This window comes from Trachemys scripta, chromosome 7 (genome assembly GCF_013100865.1).
Source record: "Trachemys scripta elegans isolate TJP31775 chromosome 7, CAS_Tse_1.0, whole genome shotgun sequence".
Classification (NCBI taxonomy): domain Eukaryota; kingdom Metazoa; phylum Chordata; order Testudines; family Emydidae; genus Trachemys; species Trachemys scripta.
In genome coordinates this window covers 95763223-95781026 of record NC_048304.1, presented here as the reverse complement: position 1 = coordinate 95781026, position 17804 = coordinate 95763223, and the positions used below count along the sequence as shown (strand labels likewise).

The 17804-nt window shown below is 43.2% G+C and overlaps 1 protein-coding gene across 2 annotated transcripts in view; it reads left to right on the top strand.

Moving 5' to 3' along the window:
• BTAF1 (B-TFIID TATA-box binding protein associated factor 1) overlaps positions 1-17804 on the top strand; it is a 107128-nt gene that overhangs the window by 78398 nt on the left and 10926 nt on the right. For both annotated transcript variants that reach the window (XM_034775596.1, XM_034775597.1), the window contains exons 27-35: positions 5866-5987; positions 6075-6242; positions 6460-6537; positions 6620-6749; positions 7522-7663; positions 7842-7972; positions 8443-8568; positions 9576-9728; positions 11179-11390. In XM_034775596.1, the coding sequence (XP_034631487.1) occupies positions 5866-5987; positions 6075-6242; positions 6460-6537; positions 6620-6749; positions 7522-7663; positions 7842-7972; positions 8443-8568; positions 9576-9728; positions 11179-11390 (1262 nt within the window). The remainder of the gene's footprint in view (positions 1-5865; positions 5988-6074; positions 6243-6459; positions 6538-6619; positions 6750-7521; positions 7664-7841; positions 7973-8442; positions 8569-9575; positions 9729-11178; positions 11391-17804) is intronic.

Below are 17804 nucleotides of genomic sequence, written 5' to 3'. Positions count from 1 at the left end.
ATATATGATTTGATCTACTGATAAATGAAGATCTTGCACTAAACAAAGCAAAAGGACAAAAGGTACAATTAGTCCTTTGCACATGTTGGCCAACTAAAGAAACTGTCAGCTGAGCAAGAAGGAATTGCAAGGCAGTGGTGGTTCAGCAAAAATCCTGACTTTCTCCCATATTTACTTACAATTAAAGTAGAAGAAATGCCATGTCTAAAGTCAGTTTTCATCCACTATCAAGGGAAAAGTTTCCCCTCGAACATCATGAAAAAAAATCTGAAGAATGCTGACATTCCATTTGATTTCATTGAACTTAAGATGCAGTTGCGTCTGTGTCCCGCGAATTCAGCAAGCATAAAATTAATCTTTTCAAACTGGGATACATCCATTCAAAACTGAGGAATAGGTCCATGTATCCACTATATAAAAGCTGTTCGGTTACAGAATGCCCCATCCCTAGACAATATAAGACATACTGCACAAGACCATGGTGGCTCTCATTTGAAATCCAGCCAAAAAAAGGAGACCGCAAAAAACCTCATGGGTAAATATCTGTTTTCAAAATAGAAGTTGAAAAGAACCCCCTACTCTTTTACCATTTTTATCCATGGGAAAATCATGAAAAAGGCAAATGTCCTGTGGAAAAGAGACCACAAAATGTTTTATAGTTTTTAGGAGCCTAAGGGAAACCGGAAGTCTCGCCTAAAGCCACAATGGCAGTAGCCCCTACGTTACCAAACATGAGCCTGTCTGCAGGGGATTTCCCCCCCCCCCCCCAAAATTCAAATGATAAAAATGTAGGTTTCCCTAAGAGAGACTACAAATCTTCCACATTCGTACAAAGTCCTTTGCTACCACCTGTTTGCCTGGGCTCTTCAGTTATGTTTAACTGATCTGACAACTGTAGACCCCAGCAAACCCAAGGAATTCCTGTCAGTGTTAAAGAAAAACTTGCATTCTGTTTCTTTCATAGATGACTTATCTAAGGATTCCATAGGGTTTGTTGCTAGGGTCATGACCTTGAATTTAGAACACAGCAGTGGCTACAACTCTGGATAGCAGACAAGCATTCAAAGAAATACTCTTTCTCTCAAATGGACAGATCTTCAAACTGTCTTATGCTTTACAAATGCTCTCCCCTCCACCAATGATTATGGTTATAGGAACTCTGAAAGTAAGTAGAAACAAATTTGCTGGATTTAAGGGTAATGAATCTGGCACTTCTCAGGTCCTGGCTTCCACTGCAAAGAGACTTCCTTCTAGTACAATCAGAAAAGCCTTCATGGTGGATTTATAACAACTGAGGAAGAAATAGAAGAAGCCCAAAATTCCACTCCAGAGTAGTACAGATACTATTCTGGATGAAGAATCCTTGCATTGATCACTACAGCCCACATAAAGAAGAAAGAAGACTACCTGATTAGACATTTACTCATGAGTCAAATAATTCTGAAATCTGGTAATCTGATTTTATTTTCTATGAATAGTTATAAAGTTGATTTAGTATTAGAACTTATTACTAAATCATCAAAGTCTTCTAAAATTTTAAGAAAAACTCTTCAACCAGGTCTACACTACAGACTATATAACTACGTTTCTCAGAGGGTTGAAAAATCCACACCCATGAGCGACGCAGGTCTGTTGACCTAACACCTCATGTAGATGGTGCTATATCAACGGGAGAGCTTTTCCCTTCGACATAGCTTACTGCTTCTCGGGAGATGGATTAACTATGCCGACAGGAAAAGCTCTCCTGTTGGTGTAGTAACATCTTCATGAAAGTGCTATGGGGTGCTACAGCACTGTAAAAATTAATTAATTAATGGAGATATCTTATCTCCTAGAACTGGAAGGGACATTGAAAGGTCATCGACTCTAGCCCCCTGCCTTCACTAGCAGGACCAAGTACTGATTTTTGCCCCAGATCCCTAAGTGGCCCCCTCAAGGATTGAATTTACAACCCTGGGTTTAGCAGGCCAATGCTCAAACCACTGAGCTATCCCTTCACTGTAGGTGAAGACAGGCCCTTCTAGTGAGTGGAACAAGGAGCATGGCTAGAGATGCGAGGGTCTGGAAAAATGCGAAACTTTCAGGGGAAAAAAGAACGGTTTGTTTTTTATTGCCCACGCCCCCGTTTTCTTTTCCTGACGCCTGGCACGAAAAAAAAAATTGGAAATGCTGGGGAAAATTGAAAATTCTGTGCGAAATATTTTTTCAGAATGAACAGTTAGTGTTTAGAGTAGTCTTATTACTGCTGCACTTCCATCCTTCAGAATTCTTCTAATTAAATATTTCAAATGAAGTTACTTTATTTCAAAACTTACAGTATTAAGTAATTACAATTACTGTATACTGTAGGTCTATATACAATATATATCTGTAACCCCCTGGGGCATATTCTTATAGCCCCCCAAATAGCTGCCATTTGTACTAAAGAATAACTGAGTACAGGGGCCCTTCCTTGTGGCTTACTGCCTGCCTGTCTCTGACTTCGGTCTTGGAAGTGGTGTTTGGTGTGGAAACAATGTGGGCATGAGGGGGAAGCAGCTGCTACCATGAAGCTGCTGTCCTCCTGACTAGCCCTGATGAGCAGCCCACTCATCCCAGAGACATCTCCTCAATGGACTAGGAGGTTGACACCCTCTGTCGTGCAGGGAACCTAACAGTCTGTAGCCTGCCTGCGTAGTCACTGGGCTAGAGAGCAAGAGGCCTGTGCATCCAGGGCCTTGGAGGAAAATCTTGGGGGGCTGGAATGGATTCTGCCTCCAATTCCTGCCCCAGAGATCTGCAGGAGGAACCAAATGCACCTGGCATGGAGGAGCTCTTTTTCTTCTCCCTCAGCAAAAATGATATGACCATGGAAGCATTTCCACACTGAAAGTCATTCAGACAAAAAGGGATCTGTATCTTGCAAATACTGCCAAGTGAAATATGCATTTTCAAATGCTGTGAGGATGGCCAAACACATCCTTGCATGTAAAATGTCCTGCAGACATTAAAAAAAAATCCTTCATGAGTGGCAATGAAGGTCAAGAAGAAGAGGTGACACTGACAGTAGTTGCACTCGCAACAATCATCCTCGATCCAGAAGTCCTTCTGCTTCTGACACACCACCATCTGGAATTGTTGTACGCTCAAGTTCAGCTCTTCAGTTATCAGGAAAACAAGCATTTCAGCCAGATATATCCAAAAGACTCTCAACAATGACTTCATTTACAGACAAGGTGATGCTTGAATGGCAACAAAAAATTGACCAAACTCTCTCAAGGGTGATACATGTTTCTGGTTCCTCACTATAAGTCACAGAAAAGAGTGATTGGCAGGAACCTTTTAAACTATTAAGACCATCATGCCAGTCACCCAGCAGACATTCTTTGAGCAAGCCTCTTCTACAGTCAGAATATGAACATTTAATGCAAACTGCAAGAAAAAGAATCAAGGAAGCACTTCGTCTGGCAGTACTTATAGATGTGTGGAAGAAATCCTCAACTGTATGATAACACCTCAACCAGTTTGTTTGTTTGTTTGTTTTGTTTACAAGAGCACTGAAACAGGAGAACAGACATACAGCAGAGCATATATTAGTGAAATATGTGAAGTACCAGAGAAGACTGGAAGAGGGAAAGTATTTGCTCCTCTGCTGAGTGATAATGCCAGTAATAAGAGAGCAGCATGAGACATCATAATGGACAAATATCTACATATTACTGCAATAGGATGTGCTTCCCATGGCCTAAACCTGCTTCTTAATGACTACATGAAGTTGGGCACACTGGAAGAGATCTTTAAAAGAGTAAAAAGATATAAAACATGAAAACGCAGGGAGAAAAGCATGGTAGGAATATAATGGTAGCACTGAAGCTTTCTAGCAAAATAAGACTGGGAAGTGTGGTGATGTCATTTGGAAAGTTCAGTTTAAAAAAAAAAATCTTCAAGAAACGGTGATAATTGAAGATCTAAAAGTGTATGATACTGTACTTTAATGAGGATGTCTTTTGGGTTCACCTGCAGAACTCTGAAGATTTTGCCAGTTGCTTCTGCAGTCACTGTAATTGACTCTCACAAAGCCCCTTTTTCAGACTTCCGTCAGCTTATGGCCAAGATAAAAATCAACTGTTTGTTTGAGTTAATCTCCACTCACAAGTCAGGAAGAAGTGAAAAACTGTATTCATAGATGGGAAGAATTTTAGCTGCAAACTAGTACATGCTGCTGCAAACCTCTTGAATCCAATGTTCTATGTTAGTGATGATCGCATTTGACTGCATTACTAAACAAGCATCACATTTGGGACTAGATGTTGGGAAAGTACTTTCAAAGGTTGCATATTACAGAACCTTTTCATATATGTGGTCCAGGAGTATATGTAATATACCAAGTATATTACTCCTACAGTGTGGTGGCAAGGCCTTTATACAACACAACCTCGGATTCCTCTTGCTTCTCATCTGCTTTCAGATTCCTCCATCTTCTGCAGCATGTGAAAAGAGACTGGTTGATATTTGGAAATAAACATGCAAAATCAAGAAACAGGCTAACATGTGAAAGACGTTGAGAAGCATGTTTCAGTTAGTGCAGATCTTCAATTTTAAAAGTACATGAAGATCATAACAAAAGTTCAGACCAGAAGTTGTGAATCTTTCAGACCGATTCTGATTAGAGAAGTCACAAGCAAAATCTTAAACTATTCTAGCATCATCAAGATATTGGTAACTAAACTGTTTAGCCAGCTATAAACAAGTATAATATAATTTTGCTTAAATTATGACACTTTAGTAGTGTGTTATCCTATATAGAGTCTGGTGTTTACTGTAAAGTTTAGAGAGATGCTGAAACTTACCGTTTGTCCTTAATATTGTGCTGTTAACTACATTATAATGAATATGTAAAGACTCTCTCATCCCCATAAGCTTGATGGCGGCAGCAGCATCACCCTCAAATCTCCCACCCCAACAAATCCAGGAAGGGTAGTTAATGGTAGTGGGAGCCCAGGCCAGTTTTCTGGCTCCCCTTCTCTCCAGTTGCAGACTGAAGAAAGGGGGCAAGGGTGGGGCGACTGCAAAGCTGCTCCCTCCACTCCAGGAGGGAGTCAGATAGCGGTTGTCCAAGGGACACTTTTATCCAGTGGTGGGGAGAGGAAAGGGGACAGGCTGTCAGTGAGTTGGGGTTTGTCTGTGGTGCCATATACTTATAAGCAATTAAGGCTGAATTTTCAATCTGTGGCATGCATGGGATGGGGGAGGTTTAGAAACCTGAAGATATATTCTTTTTTTTTTTTTTTCCCTTAAGAATCCTGTGATTTTGGGGGGTTCTGACTCATGATTTTTGAATCTTGGGCTTGGTAATAATGAATATCAAAGCAAACAAAGGGTGGAGGCATCAATCATGGATTTGGGGAGATATTACTTGATAATTTTCCTTCAAGCATAACATATTCTAGTTTTCTGCCCTCTGCATGTTTTAATAACCAAGTAGTTGTACATTACACAGTGATGAAGACTGCAAAGGGAAACTGACTAGGATATTTGTGAGTTTGTCTTTGCAAGTGTTTCTGCTAATCCATATTCCAGCACCTGAGGAGCATTTTTTTTCCTCTTTTCTGTAAGGCTGTTAAGGAAGTGGTGGGCTGAAGTGGATACTTTTATGGGCAGTCCTTTGGGGCTGTGTGTGGGGGGGTTAATTATGGGATAGGCACCCAGAGCAATGCATGGACATCTATAGTAGTAGTTTAAAAGTTTGATGAAATCAGGCTGGAGTTTGACAGTGCATGGCATATCCATCACACAAGCGTTTTGAAGGAAAGATGAATTGATTGCTCTAATCAAAACACCTGACTCTTTACACCTTTTGTCTCCTGCACTTTCTCCTTTTTAAAGGATGGTGTGAATTGGCTGGCATTTCTTAATAAATACAAACTTCATGGAATTCTTTGTGATGATATGGGTTTAGGAAAAACATTGCAGTCCATTTGTATTCTTGCAGGAGATCATTGCCTCAGGTAAGCTGCTGTTCTATCACGCACTTTGAGGATTTTCTTTAAGATACTAAAAGTAACATTATGTTCTTAATGTTTGATACTCTAAAGGGCTCAAGAATATGCAAGAACTAAATTGGTAGACAGTGTTCCTCTTCCATCCTTGGTAGTTTGTCCTCCAACGCTTACAGGTCATTGGGTGGATGAAGTGAGTAAATTTTGCTCCAAAGAGTATCTCAATCCTTTGCACTATACGGGACCTCCCACTGAAAGAGCAAGGTAAGCACTACATTGCAGAAAAAATACTTTGACTTGAAAATATATTCTCTATTTGATTAAGATTAATTTCAAAATTCTTTGTATTCTGCTGAAAAAATAACTTAGCTTTTTATGTGGACAGTAAATCGTAGAATGTTTAAAGTACTTCTGTGGGTGGAAATGAAGACCTATTTATTTATATTTCCCCTGAACACTGTTTCTCCATATCTGTTTTAAGATTACAACACCAGGTGAAAAGGCACAATCTCATAGTAGCTTCATATGACGTTGTGCGAAATGATATTGATTTCTTCAGGTAAGAACTAATGTTTGCTTTCTTGCTTTCTTGCTTTATTAATATTTTTAAAATATTAAACAAGACTTCCTTTATTTCCTAGAAATATTAAGTTTAACTACTGTATTCTTGATGAAGGCCATGTAATCAAAAATGGAAAAACAAAATTGTCAAAAGCAGTAAAGCAGTTGACTGCCAATTATAGGATAATTCTTTCTGGGACACCAATCCAGGTAATTGCTACACACACTATTTCAAGAGGGTGGGAGTGGAAGAGGCAAAGGAAAATTATTTTTGCAGTTACTTCACTGTCCTCATGATCTTAGCTGTCCTGTTCAGTATATAGCTTATTATTGTGAAATAGCCATTATTGCTCTCCTGAACATCTGAGGCTCGTGCTCACCATTTCACATATGGAAAAACCCACAGTGGTGGGGGGGACTCTGAAGTACTCCCACTCCATTATTTTCCAAACTGTTTCAAAGTGGGTTGGTCTTCCAACTTTATGGAACCTAGGGGGTTCCATTCCAAAAACTCATGCCACATGATCATCATATCAACTCGAAGTTCCTCACATTTTGAGCCCTCTTGTGCTATATAAGACCTCTCTCCTTGGGATGCCTGCCTCGCGTTGAGTTGAGGTCACCAATGCCCTTATGATACTGCCACTCTCTCTCTGCAGCTATCCAGAGGGCATGGTTTGATTGATGCCTGGAGGTGTTGGGAAATCCAGTCATCAATTATGGAGTACACATTCTGAAGTCACTTTGGTTCTGGCCTATGAAGGTACCATTGGGGCCTTCACCTTACCTAATCCTCTATTTCATCCTCACCCAACTGTCAGTCTCCCAGACACACAAAACAGCTAAAGGATCATAAATGGTGTCGAGAGCTTCATTGCACTGTATTATAGGGTAAAAATTAAAAAATAAGGAAATACTCCATAATATTGGAAACTGTTTTCAGTTTTGGAAATGTTTTAACGAATCTTTCTCTTATCTTCAGAATAACGTTTTAGAGTTGTGGTCACTGTTTGACTTCCTTATGCCAGGATTTTTGGGTACTGAACGCCAGTTTGCAGCTCGTTATGGCAAACCAATATTAGCAAGTAGAGATGCTCGGAGTTCCAGTCGAGAACAAGAGGCGGGTAAGGCACAAGCTCCAATCTGTTTTCTTGCTTGTTTCTTTGTAGCTCAAAATTGCTAGTGAAAACATCAAACGCTGTAATATCCCAGTATAAAGTCTTTCTGTTTGTGATGTTTGAAGTAATTTGCTTCTTTGTTGTGGTTTTTAAACTATTTGCTACGTCTGCTGTTGACACCTAGGAGTTCTTGCAATGGAAGCACTGCACCGTCAAGTATTGCCATTTCTATTGAGAAGAATGAAAGAGGATGTACTACAGGATCTTCCACCCAAAATTATTCAAGATTATTACTGTACTCTCAGTTCTCTACAGGTAAGTTTAAAAAGCAAGCTATAGAATCTCTCTGGTACTCGGCATCTGCTCTGCACTAGTTGGGACTACAAAGGAGCCAGTTGTAGGTCCATGATCCTGGGGTCAGTTCAGTGTGAGCCTTGACATATTTTAGACCACCCAAATTTGAAAATGTTTTCTTTTAAGGCTTAAAATTAAAAGGAGTGTGTTTCTGGCATCACTAATGTGGGTCATTGTAGTAAATAATTTCCTAGCATGTATTACTTAAATAAATTTGCAAATTTATGCATATTAACTTGAAAAGTAAAATTTTCAAGTAATAAGTTTACACACAAACTGTGGTATCAAGATTATGTTGAATAAGATAATTATAACTTTAAAAGTTTTCTTCTCCATTTGTTGCATTATTAGGCAGTCTGGAATTTAAATTTTCTCATTCTTTTTTTATATTAAACACACACTCCTTTCTTTCACCTGGGGGGGCCCTACAGGTTCAGCTTTATGAAGATTTTGCCAAGTCTCGTGCCAAATGTGATGTTGATGAAACTGTTTCATCTGCTTCACTGAATGAGGAGACTGAAAGGCCAAAGCTTAAAGCTACAGGACATGTGTTTCAGGTACAGATTTCTTCAATAATTTGTGCTCTCTTGTTAATGTATTTCTAGTAGATTATATTCTAGTAAATCCTACTTAAATCCTACCCTACTGAAAACAGTAATTTTGTATACTGGATGTTGAAATATAGTTCAAAATAAATTCGGTTAAATCCTGAACCTACTGTTTAAATGAAGCAATTTCCATAGCTGTGATCAACTTGTCTGGATTATAGTGTGAAGAGCTATGATGATTAAATTACATGTTGCTGTCTTATTTTAGAGTGAAACTTCCTGTTTAAAATATTTAAACTATAATAGGTTTTCTTTTACATATTCTGCTGAATTAATCTATATTGAAGTATGTCCATCTGCTAGAGTTTTTATTCTAAATTGGAAATGGATTATTAAAAGTTCTTATTTTTATCAGTGAATTTATTTAAATATCAAAAACCGTGCAGGTAAGAATAATTTTAGTTGTATCAGTGTTAGTTTCACTACAACAGTCTCGAACAGTGAAATTTTTATATATAAATATAAATTATCCCATTGTATCTATTTTTCCACTCTAATGGAAAGGCAGGCAATGTTTTGTTTGGGTTGGGGAGAGGGAATTTCCCCCACCAGACTGAAATGGTGCATGACCACAATCCTTCATAAATTTGGATCCAAAAATAACTTAAGGTAAATTGGTACGGCAATACTTCTCTGAAGGGCCTCACACAGCTTCCAAGTCCCAATCTTGTTGTTTCAGAGTCACATGATGCTCTGATGAGAGAGGGCTTCATGCACTGTCCCCAGAGCAGGAACTAAGATTGTTTTAATACTAGCCAGCTGCAAGTTTTCAGCTGGAATTAACTTTTATTTAAATAAGTGTATGATACAAACATCTTTAAAAATCTATGTTGTCGTCAAACTTGTGAAATTATGGCCAAGTGGGCTACAACATTAAATATCAATTATGTTCACCCTATTTTCCATAATCTTTAGTTGCTGCTAATCTCACCACTTTTCCTCTCAAAATTTAAAAGGCATTGCAATATTTACGAAAACTGTGTAACCATCCAGCATTAGTGTTAACAACCCAGCATCCAGAATACAAGAGAACCACAGAGCAGCTTGCAGCTCATAACTCATCCCTTCGAGATATCCAGCATGCGCCTAAACTGTCTGCTTTAAAACAAGTAAGTATACTTAAAACCTATTATGTATCCCAAAGTTCATAAATGTATGTATTGTTCTGGAGTTACTGTGATTATTGTATAACTGTGTTTTCGAAAAAAATATCAATTAGAAATTTAGTTTATTTAAAAAATTAGTTAACCTGTCCTTGAGTGTCTGCCATATTTCTGGTTTTACAGTCCCACTTTCCTGTTTTGTGTGTGTGGTTATTTTGGGGGTGGGCGGGGAAAGAGGAAGCTGTTAAATAATTTCTCTCAGTCCTTGCTTTGCAAAAGAATCCACACAAACAGAAGAAACTGAGACCCCTTGCAGTCAATGTGTGATGCTGAATTTGAGCTGGACTATTTGATTTTACAGTGAAGCTGATCATAAACAAAGTGCAGTTACATAACAAAGTGCCAGCAAACAATCTGGAAAAAGGGGGAGATATTTTGTCCCTCTAATCTTTGTTATATTAAGCAAAGATGTTACAAGTAATAATAGCAAGTTTAAAAGCTTCAGGCAGAAGTGATTTTTAAATTGATGGGGGTTTTTTAATGCAATTTCCATGTAAAATTGACAGTACTGCACTATTTTTTTAACCAAGTGTTCACTCTTAGCATGGGACCATCATTTTCAGGCAAGTAGCTATAACTTGTATCTACAAATTTTAATCCAAGGCATTTCTGCTCTTTCTATATATATTTGGAAATCATCACTAGAAATATTTGCTAAAATTTAATTTTTTAGAAAATAGTACTATATTTCTTAAGAAAATAGGCATACATAATTAAAAAGATGGGATATGTATGAAGTGTTGATTTTGTACAAATACAGAAGTTATGTAGTTATTGCATGGAGATCTAATTATCTCTCCAATCCTGCATTGTAATCTGTGTGGGCACAGCAGTCTGCACACATGAATCACAATACAGGATCAGGCCTTAGTCATTGTTTTTTCAAGTGCTTTAGGGTATCTGAAGTATGAAAGTTGCTTATCTGTTCTTTGTTGCTTTACTGCTTCCTTTTACTCTTAGCAGAAAATTGTTTGACCTGTTTATTATAGAAGAGACCTCTGGTGATTGAAGACATTGACTCAATTTTCTATATAATCACACATGGTTATGTATTTTTAAGTAAGCTATATCCTCTTACTAATCTAATATTGATAGAAAACTATTTGTTTAAAACCAGTTTTTGTGGAAACAAGATAAGAGATTTAATGTTTTCTGCCAGATTTTGCAGGTCCTTCATAGTGTGAAAGCATCTACAGTCAATATTCCTTGTTTCCTACAGAATTTGACTCATAGCTCATTACAGACCCTGCAGGAATTTGTTAATTTAGAGAGAGAGTGTGTCTGTGTCTGTCTGTGTAAATTATTTTATTCACTTCTGCCAGCAGTGTAAATATAACTATTTACAAGAGAGACATAATCCATTGTGGTAATTTTTTATTTTAAAATTTACTTGAAGCTACTACTAGACTGTGGTTTGGGAAATGGTGGCTCTTCAGAGAGTGGCACAGAAGCTGTTGTGGCTCAGCACAGGATACTTATCTTCTGTCAGCTCAAGAGCATGCTGGATATAGTAGAACATGACCTTCTCAAACCTCACTTGCCCTCTGTTACATATTTGCGATTAGATGGCAGCATACCTGCTGGTCAAAGGCATTCCATTGTCTCACGGTAAGTTCCTCTCTTTTTTTCCTCTTGTGTTTTAAGACAGACTACAATGAATGGCATTACTTACTTGAATACAAAATTGAAGTGGCTCTTGTCTCTTGGGAGCTCTTGCAGTTTTTAATAAGATAGGGTACTATAATTTCTACTCGTGTGATCAGATTATACTGGCAGACCATCATTGCATAACTGATCTTGCAATTTGAATCAGATTAAGTGAACCAGTGTAAACATGTGTTCACAAATATTAACTGATTAGCAAGGAACCATGTGTCATAAAATAAGCATCACACTTTAAAAAAAAATCATTACATTAAATTCTGAATGACACTAGGCTTAAATTGTTAGGAAATCTTCACATGATAGGCTTTCTTCGGTTTGCTATTACTACAAAAGAGATTCCAAAATTTCAAATGTACTCAGAATATAGTGAATATACTTATAACAACAATTGAACTATGGAAACAGGTCTTTATTGTAAAGCCTAAAACATTTACTTGTGAGCTGGCTTGGTTACCTCTTGTCCACTGTTCATCATGCAGAGACCTGGATACAATCCTAATTCCTAAGTCTTGATCTATTGCAATGTTTCCAACTCTTGCAGTGATGAGTGTTTTTTCTTGAATAGGGGAGAATCTCAGGTTTCCTGTAAAATAAAAAATGAAATTTCTATTCCTCGTTGCAAAGAAAATCTTGAAAACGTGAAACAAATGCAATACTCAACCAGAAAGCAAATAAAAATAACCAAACTTTCATGATTATTTTGAACACTTACAATATTACTATTGTACTTTGTCACTCTGGCAGAGCCTTATATCCACAGGTCATTTGGCTTTCTGTTCAAAATTGTATGGCGCTCCTCAAGAAAAGGACTGGTGCCTTCCATATACTCTTGACATTCCCCCTCCCCCAAGCTGTGAGAGAAACCATCTTGAACAAAGACTGCATCTTCCTAGATTGTTTGACTTTTAGATGCATATTTTCACTTTTGTTTGTAAACATCTCTACCTTTATCTCTTTTACTTACTATAACTTAATCCATGCTTTTTTTTCTTTAAAAACTTGTTTTGCTTTTATTATACAGTATTGTGTTTCGAAGGGAAGGGTGTTTTTACCCATTATTTTAATAAATTGTCATGTGCTGTCTCTAACTTTAATATTGACTGTGACTATATAGTGATGGGTGCTATACAGTGCAAAGAAACATCTCTGAGAACCTGGAGTTCATTACTTATTGTTCTTCTTCAAGTGCTTGCTCATATCCATTCCATTAGGTGTGTGCGCGCCGCGTGCACGATCGTCGGAAGATTTTCTACCCTAGCAACACCGGCGGGTCGGCTGTGGAGCCCCCTAGAGTGGCGCCTTCATGGCGCTGAATATATACCCCAGCCGACCCGGCGCCCCCTCAGTTCCTTCTTACCGCCCCTGACGGTCGTTGGAACTGTGGAGCGCGGCATAGCTGTTCTCCACTCTCCCTAGCTTAGTTAGTTATTCGCAGTTATAGTTATAGTTATAGTGTTTATAGTTAAATAGTTTTAAAAGTTGTTCTAGTTATTATAGTAGTTCAGGGGATTAAGGGGGTCGTCTCCCCCTTTCTCCCCCGGCCGCGGGCCCGGGCTCATGCCCAACGCTCCCGGCTTCAAGCAGTGCGCCTCCTGAGCTAAGCCTATGCCCACGAGCGACCCGCACGACTCCTGTCTGAAGTGCCTGGGAGAGTCCCATCAAACAGATAAGGCACCGCGTAGAGATAGATCATCTCCGGACCGGCACCGTGCGGCACCGCAGCCCACGGGAATCGTTTCGTCACTCTCGGCACCGCCATGGCCATCAAGATCGGTGTCTCGCTCCTCGGAGGACCTGTCGAGATCGGCATACCCCCCTCAAGGGCAAGCCGAGGAACAGGACTTGGGCCATTGGCAGCAGATAACAGAGGACCATTCTCATGGCCCATCTCACTGGTCGTTTTGGACCCCGTGGGCGTACCACCAGGAGCAAGGGGCTCCAATACCCTCGACCTCTCGCTCGGGTCACTCCGTTAGAAGGGCCCCGGAGTCCACCATCTCTCGGCCTCCGCCAGGGGGCATGGAGGCTTCCATGTCCGCGTCACCCGACGCCCTGGACCCAAGCACAGGTGATGCTCCGGCCCAGGAACAGGGGGACCAGGACCCTCCCTTGGATCCTGTACCACCGGAGGCATCTTCCTCTTCCTCTCCGGATGAGGCAGTGGCGGGCACATCATGCACAGGTCCACCTCCAATAGATCTTCGGGCTCACCAGGATCTCCTGCGTAGGATGGCCCGTAATATGGACCTGCAGACGGAGGAGATAGTGGAGGTGCAGGACCCTATCGTGAATATCCTCGGAGCGGATGCCCTATCGAGGGTGGCGTTACCCCTGATCCGCACGATACAGGCCAATGCAGCTACGATATGGCAAACTCCTGCCTCTATCCCACCCACAGCGAGAGGGCTGGAAAGGAAATACTTTGTCCCGTCTAAAGACTACGGGTACTTGTATACCCACCCCCAACCGTGTTCACTGGTGGTGGCATCAGTGAACGCAAGAGAGCGCCACGGTCAGCAGGCTGCAGCGCCTAAATCAAAGGAGGCTAAGCGGCTCGATTTGTTTGGCCGTAAAGTTTACTCAGCCGGAGGGCTGCAACTTAGAGCGGCGAACCAGCAGGCGCTCCTGAGCCGCTACAACTTTAACTCCTGGAACTCTATGGGGAAGTTTAAGGAGTTGGTTCCCCAAGAGTCCAGGGAGGAGTTTGGAGCCATGGTAGAGGAGGGTAAGAAGGTGGCTCGGACCTCCTTACAGACCGCCTTAGACATAGCGGACTCTGCTGCGAGAACCATGGCATCAGGTATCGCTATGCGGAGGATCTCCTGGCTCCAGGTTTCGGGTTTGCCTCAGGAACTGCAGCAAACCCTGCAGGATCTGCCCTTCGAAGGACAAGGGTTGTTTTCAGAAAAGACGGACTCTCGCCTGCAGAGCCTCAAGGACTCCAGGACAATCATGCGTTCCCTGGGGATGCATGTTGCGGGCCCTCAGCGCAGGCCATTTAGGCCGCAGCCTCAGCGCTTCTACCCCCCCCCCCCGCCTCGTCAGAGACAGGACTCGGCCCGGAGGCGAGGGCAAGGTGGTAGAAGAAGGTGGACCGGCCCTCAACCCGGCCAGAACCAGGGGCCACCTAGACCACCTTCAGGCCCCAGGCAGAACTTTTGAAGGTGCGGTCGAGGACGGCGCCCCAGTCATCCCCCAGGATCCAGCCCCCTCCTTTCGGGATCGCCTCTCCCACTTCCACCGTGCTTGGTCCCTTATAACTTCGGACCGTTGGGTCCTCCGCACGGTGGAGAGGGGATACGCTATCCAGTTTTCTTCTATCCCCCCCTCTCACCCCCCTTCCCCGTCCCTCTTCAGGGACCCTTCTCACGAGCAACTTCTTATACAGGAGGTTTCTACGCTCCTGGCCATGGGGGCCATAGAGGAGGTTCCGATAGAGTTAAGGGGCAGGGGATTTTATTCCCAAGTCCAAAGGAGGTCTGCGGCCCATCTTGGACTTGCGCGGACTCAACAAATTCGTAGTAAAGTTGAAGTTCCGCATGGTCTCTTTGGGGGCCATTATCCCTTCCCTCGATCCTGGAGACTGGTTCGCCGCCCTCGACATGAAAGACGCATACTTTCACATCACAATTTACCCACCTCACAGATGCTTCCTGCGATTCGTGGTAAACACGGTGCACTACCAATTTGCAGTCCTTCCCTTCGGCCTATCCTCGGCCCCAAGGGTGTTCACGAAATGTATGGCTGTCGTGGCAGCGTACCTTCGTCGACAAGGGATACAGGTGTTCCCGTACCTAGACGACTGGCTGGTACGCGGTCGCACCAAGGAGCAAGTTCAAGCTCACGTCCACATAATAGTGCACACATTCAACGAGTTGGGCATCCTACTCAACAAGGACAAATCCACTCTAGAACCTACCCAGAGAATAGAATTCATCGGCGCAGTTCTAGACTCCAGACGTGCACAAGCCATCCTGCCAGACAACCGCTTTGGCACCATCAAGAACCTCATTCAAGGGCTCAAGGCCTTCCCAACTACCACGGTGAGGTCGTGCCTTACCCTGCTGGGTCACATGGCTTCCTGTACGTACGTAACCAGGCATGCCAGACTTCGGCTTCGCCCACTTCAAACCTGGGTGTCATCAATATACCGTCCACATCGGGACAGCCTGAACATGGTGGTCACGGTCCCGAACTCGGTCCTGACCTCCCTCACCTGGTGGCTAGATCGCAATGTGGTTTGCGAGGGGATGCCATTTCACGCCCCACAACCCTCTCTGCACCTGGTCACAGACGCTTCATCTCTGGGTTGGGGCGCCCATCTCAATGAACACCATACCCAGGGCCTGTGGACTGCACCCCAGTTAGCCCTGCACATCAATGTTCGGGAACTGATGGCAGTGCGCCTGGCGTGCCAGGCATTTCTCAATCTCCTACGTGGCCGTTGTGTGTTAGTTCTCATCGACAACACCACGGCCATGTTTTACATCAACAAGCAAGGAGGAGCACGTTCGTCAATTCTATGCCAAGAGGCCATTCGCTTGTGGGACTTCTGCATCGCCCACTCAATCCATCTCACGGCATCGTTCCTCCCTGGAGTCCAGAACACTCTAGCGGACCGACTCAGCAGGTCCTTCCAGACGCACAAGTGGTCTATCCGTCCGGACATCATACATTCCATCTTCCAGAAGTGGGGGTTTCCCCAGATAGACCTGTTTGCATCTCGAGACAACAGGAAGTGCCACATGTTCTGCTCCCTACAAGGTCGAGCTCCGGGCTCCCTCTCGGATGCGTTTCTCCTTCCCTGGAAAGACCACCTGTTTTATGCCTTCCCTCCGTTTCCTCTGGTCCACGAGGTACTGCTCAAATTGCGCAGAGACCAGGCACAGGTAATTCTGATCGCTCCAGCGTGGCCGAGACAACATTGGTACACCACACTGTTGGAACTCTCGGTTCAGACACCGATCCCGCTTCCATTATGTCCGGATCTCATCTCTCAGGACCACGGCCGGTTGCGTCACCCCGACCTGCAATCACTCCACCTTACGGCGTGGCTGCTCCATGGTTCACCCAGGCAGAGCAGCAATGCTCGCACTCTGTCCAACAGATTCTGCTGAGCAGTAGGAAGCCCTCAACACGCACCACGTACCTGGCCAAGTGGAAGCGGTTCTCCTGTTGGTGCGAACAACGAGCCACGTCCCCGTTGCAGGCACCCATTCCTCTCATTTTGGAATATCTCCTCTCCCTAAAACAGCAGGGGTTGGCGATATCTTCAATTAGAGTTCACCTGGCCGCTATATCGGCCTTTCACCCAGGGGAACTCGCGTCCTCGGTATTCTCTAACCCGATGGTCGTTAGGTTCCTCAAGGGCTTAGACCGGATGTACCCACAACAACGTCAGCCCGTCCCGACGTGGGACCTCAACCTGGTTCTCTCCAAGCTCACAGGTCCTCCATTCGAGCCACTGGCCACCTGTTCACTTCTGTACCTATCCTGGAAGACAGCCTTCCTCGTAGCCATCACCTCAGCAAGGCGCGTTTCTGAACTCAGGGCGCTTACATCTGAGCCCCCTTACACAGTTTTTCATAAGGATAAAGTGCAGCTTCGTCCACATCCTGCCTTTCTCCCTAAGGTGGTTTCTCCTTTTCATATCAACCAGGATATATTTCTCCCGGTCTTTCATCCTAAACCACATGCCACTCGCCAGGATCAACGTTTGCATTCCCTGGACGTACGCAGGGCCCTGGCCTTCTATATTGACCGCACAAAGCACTTTAGAAAGACGACGCAACTCTTCGTTGCAGTGGCCGACCGAATGAAAGGCTCACCGGTCTCCTCACAACGCCTATCCTCCTGGATTACGTCTTGCATCCGGACTTGCTATGACCTGGCAGGTGTCTCAGCACCGCACCTCACCGCTCACTCCACGAGGGCCCAAGCTTCCTCGACTGCTTTCCTGGCACATGTTCCGATCCAGGACATTTGTAGAGCGGCGGTTTGGTCATCAGTCCACACATTTACAGCTCACTATGCACTAGTGCAGCAGTCCAGAGACGATGCTGCTTTCGGATCAGCGGTTTTGCACACAGCAATGTCTCACTCCGACCCCACCACCTAAGTTGGGCTTGGGAGTCACCTAATGGAATGGATATGAGCAAGCACTCGAAGAAGAAAAGACGGTTACTCACTGTTGTAACTGTTGTTCTTCGAGATGTGTTGCTCATATCCATTCCAAACCCGCCCCCCGTCCCCACTGTCGGAGTAGCCGGCAAGAAGGAACTGAGGGGGCGCCGGGTCGGCTGGGGTATATATTCAGCGCCATGAAGGCGCCACTCTAGGGGGCTCCACAGCCGACCC